The sequence below is a fragment of the Medicago sativa genome, chromosome 6 (genome assembly GCF_051527215.1).
Source record: "Medicago sativa cultivar Bolivia chromosome 6, Bolivia_mono, whole genome shotgun sequence".
Classification (NCBI taxonomy): Eukaryota; Viridiplantae; Streptophyta; class Magnoliopsida; order Fabales; family Fabaceae; genus Medicago; species Medicago sativa.
In genome coordinates this window covers 79220847-79234380 of record NC_140754.1, presented here as the reverse complement: position 1 = coordinate 79234380, position 13534 = coordinate 79220847, and the positions used below count along the sequence as shown (strand labels likewise).

The following is a 13534-nucleotide window of genomic DNA, read 5'->3' as shown; positions in this document are numbered from 1 at the left end:
AACTTAAAGGATCCCTGATGTAATTTTGCTATCATAGAATTCCAAATTTCATTGAATAAATTCAAATCTTCTTTTATTGAAAAATGATACAACATTGACATTTTATAACATAGAAGTTAACTCTTAAAAAAATGGTTTTGATGTGTTTTTTCTTATAATAAAAACAGAAAGGAATAATAATAATAATAAAAAATTCTGATATTTATAAATAATTAGACTTTTAAAATAGAGAAGGGATTCATTGACTCCAAGAGTAACTTTATTGAGTTACTCCAAATCATATCCTTTCATTTAGTTTTAATCTAATGGTTCAAATTAATTATTAATCATCTAAAGTGAACCGTAAATTATGTTCTCCCACACTATTTCTCTTCTCTACCTTTGTTTGCTTTCTGCATTTGAAAAATCCAATTCCTCCAATGCATCGTTTCACTCTTATTTTTTGGATGCTATCATCACCCATTTCCATTCATGAGTTCTAGTAATGACCTTTAGTTTTCATTTGTTTTTTTTTTCTTTCTAATTTCCCTGCAATTATTTAGAAAAAAAAAAGGGGATTTTTTTATTTAGACACAATTCATGCTTTAGATTGTTTAACCGATCATGGTGTTGTTCTTGTCTCTAATCTGATTGCACACGCCGTGATCTTTATATCAAATTTAATACTCCACATCAAATTTGTAAACAGATCATCAAATAATTGTAGGGAAACAAATATGTTTGTGAGATTTCAACAAAGTTATGTTTTTCTTGATTGTTTTTTTTTTACACACATAAAATCTATAATCTATAAATTGATAGAAGAAAATGGAACCCATGATTGTGGAAATTGATGAAATCTATGATTTGTTAACAAATAAAAGAAATATTGATGTTATGAAAAAATTCGATTGGATAAGCAATTAGGCACAGTGTGAATTATCGAATGGAGTTGGGTGGGTATCAGCAACTTGCGTTTAGGTTTTCTGGGAAATAATAGAGAGTAGAATCGTTTAGGAGAAAGGAGACATAAAAAGGGTCACATAAGACAAAACTTATGTACAGTACCATGAGTACTGTTTTTACTGTTCCCCAGTAAAATACGAACACGTGTCCATTTTTGTTAGCTTTATTTATTTATTAATTTTAATGGAACACGCCGTTAATTTTTTTTTTCTTTCCCTGTTCTCTCAAGGTCATTTTTCCCATTCAACATAAGCGAAGCCACATTGGAATCGCATCTGAAGCTCCAGATAAGTTTTTATTTCCTCTTCCATTTACTTAAGCTTGGAATCCCACGAACTGTATTCTGCTTTGAGGTTTTTATCGTTGTCTTCAACACATAAATAAGTTCTTTTACATCTCCGACATTGAAGAGGAACAAGAAATACTGGGTCGGATTCATCACTCAGAACGCGGTTATTAGCGGGATTCATTGCTAGCAGGCTCTCCGCCCATGTAAAGCTTTGCCGTCAGCTAAAATCCTCCCAAGAAATACTCTCACGGTAAACAAAGAATTTCCAGAATTAATTAATTAATTGAAGAAGGAAAATAAAATCAAAAGATTGATGTAATGAGTGATGGAATTAAGAGTAGAAGGAGAATTGAAATTGAATTGATGGCGGAAGGGGGTTGTTTATATCAAACAAGAAAAATTGATGCAGAGCAAGAGAATGGAGAAGTAGAAGCGATTGAAACGGCGTTAAAACAAATTGTAAAATGGTACACGTGTATAGTTTCAATTGGGAACAGTAAAAACAATACCTATGGTACTGTACATAAGTTTTGTCCGTCACATAATTGGTAATTAAAGAAAATTGCTGTTCACACATTAGAGAAGGCTGGGACACACATGTAAAATACGTTTTTGCCCCCTCGGCAGTTAACTGCCGAGGAATTAAAAATCCGGCTGCAGTTAACTGCCGAGGAATTCCTCGGTAGTTAACTGCCGAAGTTTTCTGAACATAAACAGATCGAAACAGAAGCAGTTCCAGTTTCAATATTTTGCTTCAAACACTAACAAATTCTCTCCAAAATCACATTTTCACGAATTGCAAGCAAATCATCACCACATTATCACAAGTAAGTACCCTTAATCATTGCAATGTTAATGTTAGTTTGTTAGGTTTATTTTTTTTTAAAATTAGAGTAGTTTGCATGTGGTTAGGTTAATGATGAGTTGATGATTAAAATAGACAATTTGATGATTGCATGTGTAGTTTTTGAATTGATAAATGAATGTAGATGTTGTCTATGCTGTTTAAATGGTAATGTGGCTTTGAATGGTGGCAAATGAACACAATTTGAATATGTTTTATACTTTGCACACAAAGTGTTTGATCAAATGCCTCAATGAAAATTATTTTGATTATTTAGTTAGTTTAGGTTATGGAAATGATAGAAGTGATGTTAATTATAGTTTGATTAAGTGTATATTGATTTTTTAGTGTATTTAGGTTATGATGTGAATGATTAAGTGTATAGAAATGATTAAGTTATGATGGAAATGATGGACATAATGATGATTGTATGAATGATTTTATTTTATTGTAAGTGTTTAATGTGTTTGATTATGTTATGGAACTTGATGTTAATTTATTAAAAATTTGTGTAGATATGGCCGATCAGGAGCCCATTGATCCATCTAAGATGATAGGTGGTAGGCGTGCTCAGACACAAAGCTACCGGAAGGAGAAAGAGAGGAGAAACGCACATATCCCAAAGAGGGGAAGAGGTCAGAGGGGGGGGGGGATGGTTCAGGGAGTTCTCAGCCTTCTGAGGCTTCTCAGGCACCGCCTGAAGAGTCGCAGGTGGTTGACCCGACCCAGGCGGTGGAGTACCTGAATTATCAGGATCACCATGATGTGACCGACGGTGGGTACGACGAGCAGTATATGCCAGAGCAGCCGCATATGCCAGAGGAGCCAGACGAGGATGACATTGCAGCAGCGGCTGCCCCAGAGGTGTTGCCTACGGACGCTCCCTTTCCTGGAGGACCGCAGGACATATCTTTGCTTCACTCTTATGCCAGTCATGTGGCATTGCCGCTTTGGTATAATAAGGATGACGTAAGTATTTTTTTTTTTAAATGTTCTTTCTTTATGTTTAATTACGTGTTTTTTATATGTGTTTTTTTATATGTGTTTTTTTATATGGATGACGTAAGTAAAAACAATTATGTGTTCTTTCTTTTAGTTAACTTTTATATATGTTTTTTTTAATTCCTTTCTTTATGTTTAATTATTTTCTTTATTTTTCCTTTCTTGATTTAAATTGTTTTATTTATATGTTTAGATTATATGTTTTATTTATATGTTTTATTGATATGTTTTATTTATATGTTTTATTTATATGTGATTTTCTTTAAATTGTTTTATTTATATGTTTTCTTTATATGTTTTATTTATATGTGACTTTCTTTAAATATGTTTTATTTATATGTTTTATTTATATGTGATTTTCTTTAAATTGTTTTATTTATATGTTTTCTTTATATGTTTTATTTATATGTTTTCTTTATATGTGATTTTCTTTATATGTTTTCTTTATTTTTATTTTAGCATTTGTTAAGTTTAATATTTATTAGTTAAATGTTTACATTGTTTAAACTATGTTTATTTTTCTATTTTTGCAGTGCCGCAAGAAGCGTTTTGTAAAACCAATTAATCATGGCCCCAAGATTTTGAGTCTCGGACGTCCAAACCCCAATCAGAGATGGTTTTGGGATCCGCTTATGCAGAGTGGGTTACATGATTTGGTATACTTGGGCTACGCCACTGTGCCTCACGCTTTGCTGATGACTCTATGCGAGAGGTGGCATTCCGAGACCAGCACTTTTCACATGCCTATGGGGGAGATGACTGTGACTTTGGATGATGTCGCATGTCTTATGCATGTCCCGATTGAAGGGCGGATGTTGGGCCACCGGAAGAAGATGCTGAGACATGAGGGAGAGGCACTACTGATGACTCACTTGGGTGCGTCGAGGTCGCAGGCAGAGAAAATCTGCAATACTGAGTATGGTGGATACATTAGTTATCCTAAGCTGAGGGAGTTTTATACGACGCACCTTGGTAGAGCCAACCTTTTGGCGGATACACAGGATCCAGAGGAGCTGGAGGAGTTGGAGAGGGTTAGGACTTATTGTGTGAAGTCCTACCTTCTATACTTGGTTGGATGCCTGTTGTTTGGGGATAGAAGCAACAAGCGCATCCAGTTGATTTATTTGACGACTATGGCGGACGGCTACGCGGGGATGCGTGCTTATTCATGGGGAGGGATGGCACTTGCATACCTGTACGATGAGTTAGCTCAGGCTTGTTTGCCCGGAGACAGGCAGCTTGGGGGAAGCGTGACACTGCTCACTGTAAGTAAAAATTAAATTTAAATTTAATTTTTTTTGTTAACTATTATTATTTTGTTATATTTTGTTATATTTTTTCGTTAACTTTAATTTTTTTTTGTTAACTATTATTATTTTGTTATATTTTGTTATATTTTTTTTGTTAATTGTAAATTTTATTTTTTTAGTTAACTTTAATTTATTTATATGTGATTTGTATGGTTTATGCAGGCATGGTTTTTGTCGCACTTCCCTAAGTTTTACACTGTTGATCCAAACCCGGACTACATTGAAAATTTACCGGTTGCGGCGAGGTGGACTCTTCAGAAGGGTCATGGAGAGGGGGCCACGTATCGGTCATTGCTTGATCGCATTACGTTTGATGACGTATGCTGGAGGCCGTACGAAGGGCACAGGGAGTTCCAGCCTTTCGAGGAGGTATTTTGGTATTCTGGCTGGATCATGTGCGGCGACCGTAGGGTGTACCGTCACCTGCCGGATAGGGTATTGAGGCAGTACGGATACGTCCAGTCGATACCTAGACCTCCGACGGATGTTCCAGCGCTGACACCGACTGAGATTGTGCAGGCCTTCTCGGACTTCCGCACTCACACACTTAAGGAGGCTGATTGGGGTGAGCAGGCAGGAGAGCAGCCATGGCGTATGGCAGAGGGCTATGTACGATGGTACACGCTTATGTCTCACCCTCAGATTTTGCCACTTCTTCCGGGAGATGTTCCGAGGCTCCAAACGAGGAGCAGATCGTTGCAGAGCAGTGGGAGCGGTACGAGGCGAGAAGCTCCCCTGACACCTATGACATGGTTAGCGGCGCTGTTGCCCATGCTGATGAGTTTTTGGGTCAGGAGGTGATGAGCATGACCCCTCAGCAGTTGTATGCGGCCTTGCAGGATGTTAGGCAGCAGATCGCGCCGATCATTACCAGGAGGAGAGCCCAGAGACCGAGGAGGAGGCACCAGCAGGACCAGGACCAGCAGTAGGATTAGGACTTGTTGTTTACATTTCGGATTTTCATGACATTATGTATGTATTTTGATGACATTATGTTTGTATTTTGATGACATTATGTTCTTTTTTGTTTATGACATTTTGATGATTTGGTTCATTAGTTTGTTCGTTTAATTAGTGTTTGTTAAATTGAGCCAAATTTATTTTGCCATTTAAACACAGTTGCGCCACTTAAATTGAGCCAAATTTATTTTCTTTGACTAGCTTTGGCATCCAAACAATGTGTTTACAATGTGTAAAAACACATGTAATTCTGCCTTCAACAGGTTCTGCCAATTTCTGGCTTCAGAACGACTCGGCAGTTAACTGCCGAGGAAATTATGAAACCGGCGGTAGTAAACTGCCGAGGTTTTCCTCGGTACTTAAATGCCGACGTATTCCTCGGCACTTTACTGCCGAGTCTTTTTTTTAAAAATTTTTTTTTTGTTTTATTTTGTTTAGAATATTATTAGGAATTCTTTAAAAATTATTTTATGTTATTTAAAATATTGCGATAGAGTGAATTCGAATAAATATTGCGATAGCGTGAATTCGAATAAATATTACAATAGCATGAATTCGTTCGAATAAATATTGCGATACAGGTTTCGTTACATTACATAAATGGGGCATTCCAACTACAACAACTGTCTTACCTCTGAAATGGGGTAAATTCAAACTTGCCAAACGGCGAGGACTCAAGCATTTCGCTCGCTATTCATGCTTTCCTTTGAAAAGAATAAATTTTTGTCAGGCTTGATTTAGATGAAGGTATTCAAGTGCCACCGAAATGAGGTCCATTCCTTGACACCTAATACCTTCATCTAAACCAGCCTAACAAGAATTTAATCTTTTCAAAGGAAAAACATGAATAGCGAGCGAAATGCTTGAGTCCTCGCTGTTTGTCAAGTTTGAATTACCCCATTTCAGAGGTGAGACAAATGTTGTAGTTTGAATGCACCTTACCCTAACTAATGACGATCTTCTGGCGGAATCAAGCTGTTGATGATATCTTTAGTTGATCTCAGCAACGTCACCCGCATATCGATCCACTGGAACTTGGTGTGCTCCCAAAACATGCTCGTCACGTTTTCGTCGTTCTTTAACTCCACCCAAGTGAATGATACGCTCCCCTCGTCGAGCGTTGGACGTTTATACAGAATATTTTGCACCCTCCTTGTGTCTCTGGGGTTGACTCCTTGGTAGAATTCATTCAGTTGATCCTTGAGACCTCTTAACGCTACATCAAGGCACCGAACCTTCAACCTATGAGTTTCTCCGCCGTTGAATGTTGCATGAACGTCGATCCATCCGACCATTGTTTCAAATCTACACACATAGAAATTTAAAAGAATCAATGAAAAACTCGTTCAAACATTGCAAATTATACATAGACTCTAAAAATCATAAAAATAACCCTAAAATGTAATTGTCTAAAAAAAAAAATTAACGTAAAATATAGCAAAATTATTCAAATTATATTTACTTTTAAAATAAATCATATAGTCTTACTAAAATAAAATTAAAAATATAAAACACCAAATTCAAAAATAACCCTAAATTTTTTAAATTATAACATAATCATCATGCAAACATTTTAACAAAATTAATCAACTAACATCTAATCTAAAAATTATTTATAACATGTAAATCTAATTAAAAACTAAAATAAAAAATTAATTTAAAACACCAAATTAAAATATAACCAATAAACTTTAAACTATAACATAAACATCATACAAACATTTTACTCTAAAAATGAATTATACTATGTAAATCTACTCAAAAACTAAAATAAAATAAATATACTCAAAAACTAAAAAATAAAAACATTTATAACAACTAAAATTTAAGTTAATAGCATTATAATTACTTACTTGTGATTTTGTTGAATAAATTTGGTTGGATTTGGTTGGGTTTTTTAGAGAGATTTGTGAGAGAGATTTGAGAAATTTTTTTTGAAGATGTGATGAATAATGGAGATGAGAAAGCTTCTGCCAGACTTGTAGCAGAAAACTTCGGCAGTTAACTACCGAGGAATTCCTCGGCAGTTAACTGCAGCCGGATTTTTAATTCCTCGGCAGTTAACTGCCGAGGGGGCAAAAGCGTATTTTACATGTGTGTCCCAGCCTTCTCTAATGTGTGAACAGCAATTTTCGTAATTAAAACTATGTTAACACCGCAAGATCAAAATTAAATGAAGGGTGAATATTTGGAATAACTATATTAAGTTACTCTTGGAGTAAATGGATCCCTCCTCTTTAAAATATTTTCACCTTTTTGTTTTAAAAAAAAAAAAAAGTCTGTCCACGTAGACGGATATGAGACAAAGGATACCTAAATCCCTAGTACACACAAACTGTGTTGTGTGATTGGGATTTCATTTCCATCATTTGTTTCATTCATTCATTCAAACAACAACAACAATAAACAATGTCATTTTCAGCGTTTAGATATGTTGTTGTCTCATATTTCACTCCAAAACCTAATTTCATTGGTTTATTCCCCTCTTCAATAAGGTTCTACTCATCACAAATACATCACAAACAAGATGAAGAACACAATCTCATTTCCTCATTCCATCACTTGCTTCGTCACAAGAATCCTACCCCACCCATCGTTCAATTTACCAAGATTTTATCTTCCCTTGTCAAAGCTAAGCATCTCCCCACTGTTGCTTCTCTCCATCAACAAATGGAATTAAATGGAATTCAGTCTGACTTTTTCACTTTCAACATCCTCATCAATTGCTTTTCTCAATTGGGTCAAAACTCTCTTTCTTTTTCTATATTCGCCAAGATTCTCAAAAAGGGTTATCACCCAAATGCCATAACATTCTCTACACTCATCAAGGGTCTCTGTCTCAAAGGTCACATCCATCAAGCATTGCACTTTCATGATAAGGTGGTGGCAATGGGATTCCACTTGAACCAAGTTAGTTATGGGACCTTAATCAACGGATTATGTAAAGTTGGACAAACAAGAGCTGCTGTACAATTGTTGAGACGAGTTGACAGAAAATTGGTTCACCCTAATGTGGTAATGTACAACATGATTATTGATAATATGTGCAAAGCTAAGCTTGTTAATGATGCTTTTGATTTATATTCTCAAATGGTTGCTAAGAGAATCTGCCCAGATGTTTTCACTTACAATGCTTTAATTAGCGGTTTTTCCATTGTTTCTAAATTGAACAATGCAATTGATTTGTTCAATAAAATGAAAAAGCAAAACATCAACCCATATGTGTATACCTTTAATATTCTGGTTGATGGTTTTTGTAAGGAAGGAAAGGTGAATGATGCTAAAGTAGTGTTAGCTATGATGATGAAAGACGACATAAAACCCGATGTTGTTACTTATAGCTCTTTAATGGATGGATATTGTTTGATAAACAAAGTGAACAAGGCCAAGGATATATTTGATAGTATGGCCTCAAGGGGAGTCATTGCTAATGTTCAGAGCTATACTACCATGATTAATGGATTATGTCAGATTAAAATGGTGGATGAAGCCGTAAATCTCTTTGAAGAAATGCGTTGTAGAAAAATTATTCCTAATGTGGTAACTTACAATTCCCTTATTGATGGTTTGTGTAAATTGGGGAAAATCTCTTGTGCGTTGAAGCTAGTCGATGAGATGCATGATAGAGGTCAACCACCTAATATAATAACTTACAGTTCTATATTGGATGCTTTATTCAAAAACCATCATGTTGAAGAGGCAATTGCATTATTAACAAAATTGAAAGACCTTGTTATTCAACCCGATATGTACACATACACTATTATTATCAAGGGACTGTGCCAAAGTGGAAGGCTAGAGGATGCGCAAAAAGTTTTTGGAGATCTTTTGGTCAAATGCTACAATCTAGATGTCTATACATATACCGTTATGATCCAAGGGTTTTGTGACAAGGGCTTGTTTGAGGAAGCGTTGGCCTTGATGTCAAAAATGGAAGACAATGGCTGCATTCCAGATGCTAAAACTTATGAAATAATTATCCTTTCTCTGTTCGAAAAAGATGAAAATTATATGGCAGAGAAACTTCTCCGTGAAATGATCGCGAGAGGTCTACTGTAAGACTGAAACTAGGTGAGATGATTATGTTGTTACACATTGTTATTTTGAACTGATATTTCTTTTGTAAGTTTGTTTATACTTCAAAAACAAATTTTATTAATGATCGCGAGAGGTCTATTGCGTTTCATTTTTGTAGCTGCCTCTCCTAATTAGAAACAAATTATATTATTGATGTTTCTTTTGTTATATATGTTTGTTTATACTTCAAAAACCTAGAAATCAGTGAGGTTCAACCTGAGGGGAAGTTGAAGAATTAGAATGTAATAGTCAGCGTTGTCTTGGAAATATCAGTTGTGTTAGGATTTTACAAGTTGTACTACACTTGCTATAGCCAATTTCTTATTCTCAATAGCTAATATATAGAACAGATTATAAAAAAGGCCTAAAAGCAAGACTCGTAATAGTTAAGGGAAAGAGTTAGTTAGAGAAGAACGACGTAAATAAAATTTTCGTTTTTAGTTTTTGGAGTTGGAGTCTCACCGTCTTTGGCGTGGGCGCTGTTGTTCTCACCTTTTTAATGCCATTTCTATGCTATAATTATAATATTTCCATTAATACAATGGTGGATGCACAATAACAATTCCAGAAGACTTGATTCTTAAATTGACTCTGCTGGATTTACAATTTCTTTTTTTCAGCAGCATCGTTGATCCCTTAAACGGATTACATGTTTAGATGCACATCATTTTGATTCACAGTTTAAAAATAAGGGATGAATTATGTTTCTACTGGATAATTGGTTTTCTGCATATTTTTAGTTTTTAACAGAGCTGAAATTGATGTCTTAAAAGAGCGTATATGGTGAATATAGATTAGTGCGGTTAGTCAATACCTAAGTATTCAATTTGAATGAATTCAACAAGTAGGATTCATCGAATCGGCATGAAGTTGATGTGCTTTCATTTATTGCATTCTCTTAAAATTTTGATAGTAATAAAATTGCATAATATGCTTGACATGTTTATAACGGCTTCCAAATTATAGTTATACAGAAGTTAGTGTTGAGAAGGCAAGTTCACTAGTCAAACAAGTTCAAAATTCATTTAGGACTCTTGATGCAAAATTTGGAGAGAAACCACAAATATATCCTCAAAGTAAAGGTTTGGACACACAAATAAGCCTACTTGACAAGTTTGAAGGGATTTGGCCTTGAATAACTCAGTTTGGACAGGTTAGTTCTGAATCTGAATTTAGTAACAATAGCAAACTGGGGTGGGCAACTTCTGATGCTGGTTAGGTTCTGTACTGTAATGAAGTCTAATAAATTTTAATCACATGTAGGAATCCAATTCAAGTTTGTTGCCACCTATAAAACTGTGTTTCTATAAATTAGGACAGGTTTCATACACTCAATCAAATCTAATTTTTTTTTTAATTTGGAAGCAACCCTCCTTATGTTACTCAATTTATAAGAGTGGTTATGATCAGAGTTTTACATATTAAGTTAGATTCTCCTATATATCAATTGATGATTTAGGAATAAAGAATTATTTGAAAAATGAGTCCTTATTTTCCTGCTCTCTTTCACCAATTTTTGGCACTTGTTCTGAACACTGTTTATGATGGTCTGGCCTTTCTTTTTTCTGCTACAAACATATAAGCTGAGACTTGACCCTCGAGGGTAATTTTGGAGTTAGAAAGCTCCATACATAGGCGGAGCTAGAAAAAAAAAGCTAGGGTGGGCCATTAAAATTAACCGTGGAAAAATTGTTTAAAACCACACAAAATAGACCTATAATTGAATTATTTAAATTTTTCGGGTGGACCACTACATCACTTTGCAGGAATTTGGATCAACGAAACCTAAAACCGACATAAAATTGTATAAAAGCTCGCAAAATAGACCTATAATTGAATTATTTAAATTTTTCGAGTGGGCCACTATATCACTTTGCGGGAATTTGGATCAACCGAAACCTAAAACCGACACAAAATTGTATAAAATCTCGTAAAATAGACCTATAATTGTTGATTTTTTAATTTTTGGGGGTGGGCCGTGGCCCACCTCAGCCCATGAAGGGCTCCGCCACTGGCTCCATATAATAGTTTTCTCTAAAGTAGTTATCTCGACATTGACGTCTAAGCTCATTGCCCCTATTATATCAGTGAGACTAACAAACAAGATAGTGACAAGCTTATATTTTTCTCTATAAATATTTCTAATCAAAGGTTTACCTACTTTTTTTAATACTTTAATTTACTTCCATATAATAGTTTAACATTATACTTCCAATTTGATAATGTTATTAATCTCTTAATACTCCACTCAATTAAGCATTAAAAAGTAGTCTATTTTTTATTTTTCATTTCCTTCATGTTGTAGGTATGCGTGTAGTTATGATAAATATCGAGCATGTATAGTTATTAAGTACCAAGACTTTGCAAGAGATTATGAATAAAACTAAGAAAAATTAGGAGAGTTGTAAATTTAATTTTGTACTGGTAAAAATTAATTTTAGTTAAAAGTGATTTTAATGTAAAATGATTTGTACTTAGATTGTTTATGTAAATGTTTTTTTTTTTGACAAAATGTTTGTTGACGTAAATTTTTTTTTTTTTTTTTTTTTACAAAACGTTTATGTAAAAGTTAGTTAAATAATAAAATTGAGAGTATAAGTCAAAAAATAATTGAAGGTAAAAATTAGCTAAAGGTTTTTTTTTTTGAAAGAAAGAAAAAATTAGCTAAAGGTTTATCTTCTAGTTAAGTTAGAATTGATTGTAAATACAAAAGCAATTCTAATCTGAAAGTTTCAAACAAACAAACATTAATTTCCAGTCTTTAATTATTTTGGATTTTCAAAAGTGAATCTAAAAATGCACTGGTCATTTGAACTATAAGTTAGTATAAATAGATTTTAACATTTCCAAATTATTTGGTAAAAAAAAAAAATTTCCAAATTATATAACGCCAATTTCAAAGAGCAAATTTGATAAATAAAATAAAATAAAATTTAAGGAGAAGAGCAAATTTCATAGTTTTTTTTAATAAGCTAAAATGGAAATTTCAATGAGTCGCATTTGACCTTTTTTTATTAAAAAAAAAAGAAAGAAAGTCTGTCATAAAGATCGTAAAATGAATTAGAGCACAATGAGCAATGCTAGGGACACTTGCTCATACACTCTCTCTCAAGCACTCTCTCAATGTATGGTGCCACATGTCCAAATTTTTAAGTCCTCATTTGTTTACCGGTTTTTAAAGTAATGTAAGGGAATTTATTATTTTTATTTTTATTTTTAATAATTACCATCTGAAAGGTCAGTTCGCAAACGGTTGCAATCTGACGCCGTCATGTACAATCACAATGGCTTCTGTGTATGGAAAAAGGATTGCACAACCGCCATGTACAAATCTCACTTCCATAACTTTATCCTTTTTGATTTTTTCAATATAAAAAGGATGCCTATCAATTTAGTACCATTTTCTTCACTTAAATCAGACTTGTCGTTTGTCATCATCGGTTAGTAAAAAAAATTATAAAAAGCAAAGCAACTATTGTTAACGAAAAAGATGCCATAATCACACTTAAATCTTCTATCAATTTTGTTTTGAAATATCAGCATCACTCCAATTTTTTCTGGGCTGTACTGGGAGGACGAGATCTACTATTGTAGTCAATCAAGCTCCGCCGCACACAAAGAATTTGGCCGGCGGAGGAGGCCATTAAAGTAGATCGGGAACCACAACAATGGAGAAAGATGTTCACTTTTATTCCATTATTAAATCCCACTTCAACTTCATCCCGTCGTCTTCTCTGCCGTCATCATTTTCCATGACTGTTCCGTCGTCTTCCTCCACTACTCCTCCCTCCTCTCATCACTCTTGTCTTCTCCGGTGTGTTGGTCTTTGGAGCCGCCGTGGTTGTTTAGATGAAGTGTCATAAGAGGGGGAGAAAATGTGTAAAAAAGTAGAGAATAAAAAAAATGTTGAAAAAAAATGTTGAAAGTATCTCAACCTGTTGAACCGGTTAGTAGGTAAGAAATTGAAAAAGAGGGAAACGTGGCACCATACATTGAGAGAGTGCTTAAAGAGAGTGTATGAGCAAGTGTTCCTAGCATTGCTCAATGAATTATTTGAGTTATTTGATTGGGATTTCAATTTCATCCTTTGTTGATTAATCATTGCAA

General features: G+C 34.3%; 2 protein-coding genes across 2 annotated transcripts; both read left to right on the top strand.

Annotated features, from left to right (window-relative positions):
• Positions 1–1179: 1179 nt before the first annotated feature.
• LOC146917140 (protein MAINTENANCE OF MERISTEMS-like) lies at positions 1180–5444 on the top strand. The gene is made up of 4 exons (XM_085718942.1): positions 1180–2061; positions 2594–3047; positions 3614–4345; positions 4553–5444. The coding sequence occupies exons 2-4, from the start codon at positions 2874–2876 to the stop codon at positions 5189–5191; spliced, it is 1545 nt and encodes a 514-aa protein (XP_085575068.1). The 5' UTR covers positions 1180–2061; positions 2594–2873; the 3' UTR covers positions 5192–5444.
• Positions 5445–7714: 2270 nt separating this feature from the next.
• On the top strand, positions 7715–9572 carry LOC146917139 (uncharacterized). Its single transcript, XM_085718939.1, has one exon. The coding sequence runs from the start codon at positions 7760–7762 to the stop codon at positions 9407–9409; it is 1650 nt and encodes a 549-aa protein (XP_085575065.1). The 5' UTR covers positions 7715–7759; the 3' UTR covers positions 9410–9572.
• Positions 9573–13534: the final 3962 nt, after the last annotated feature.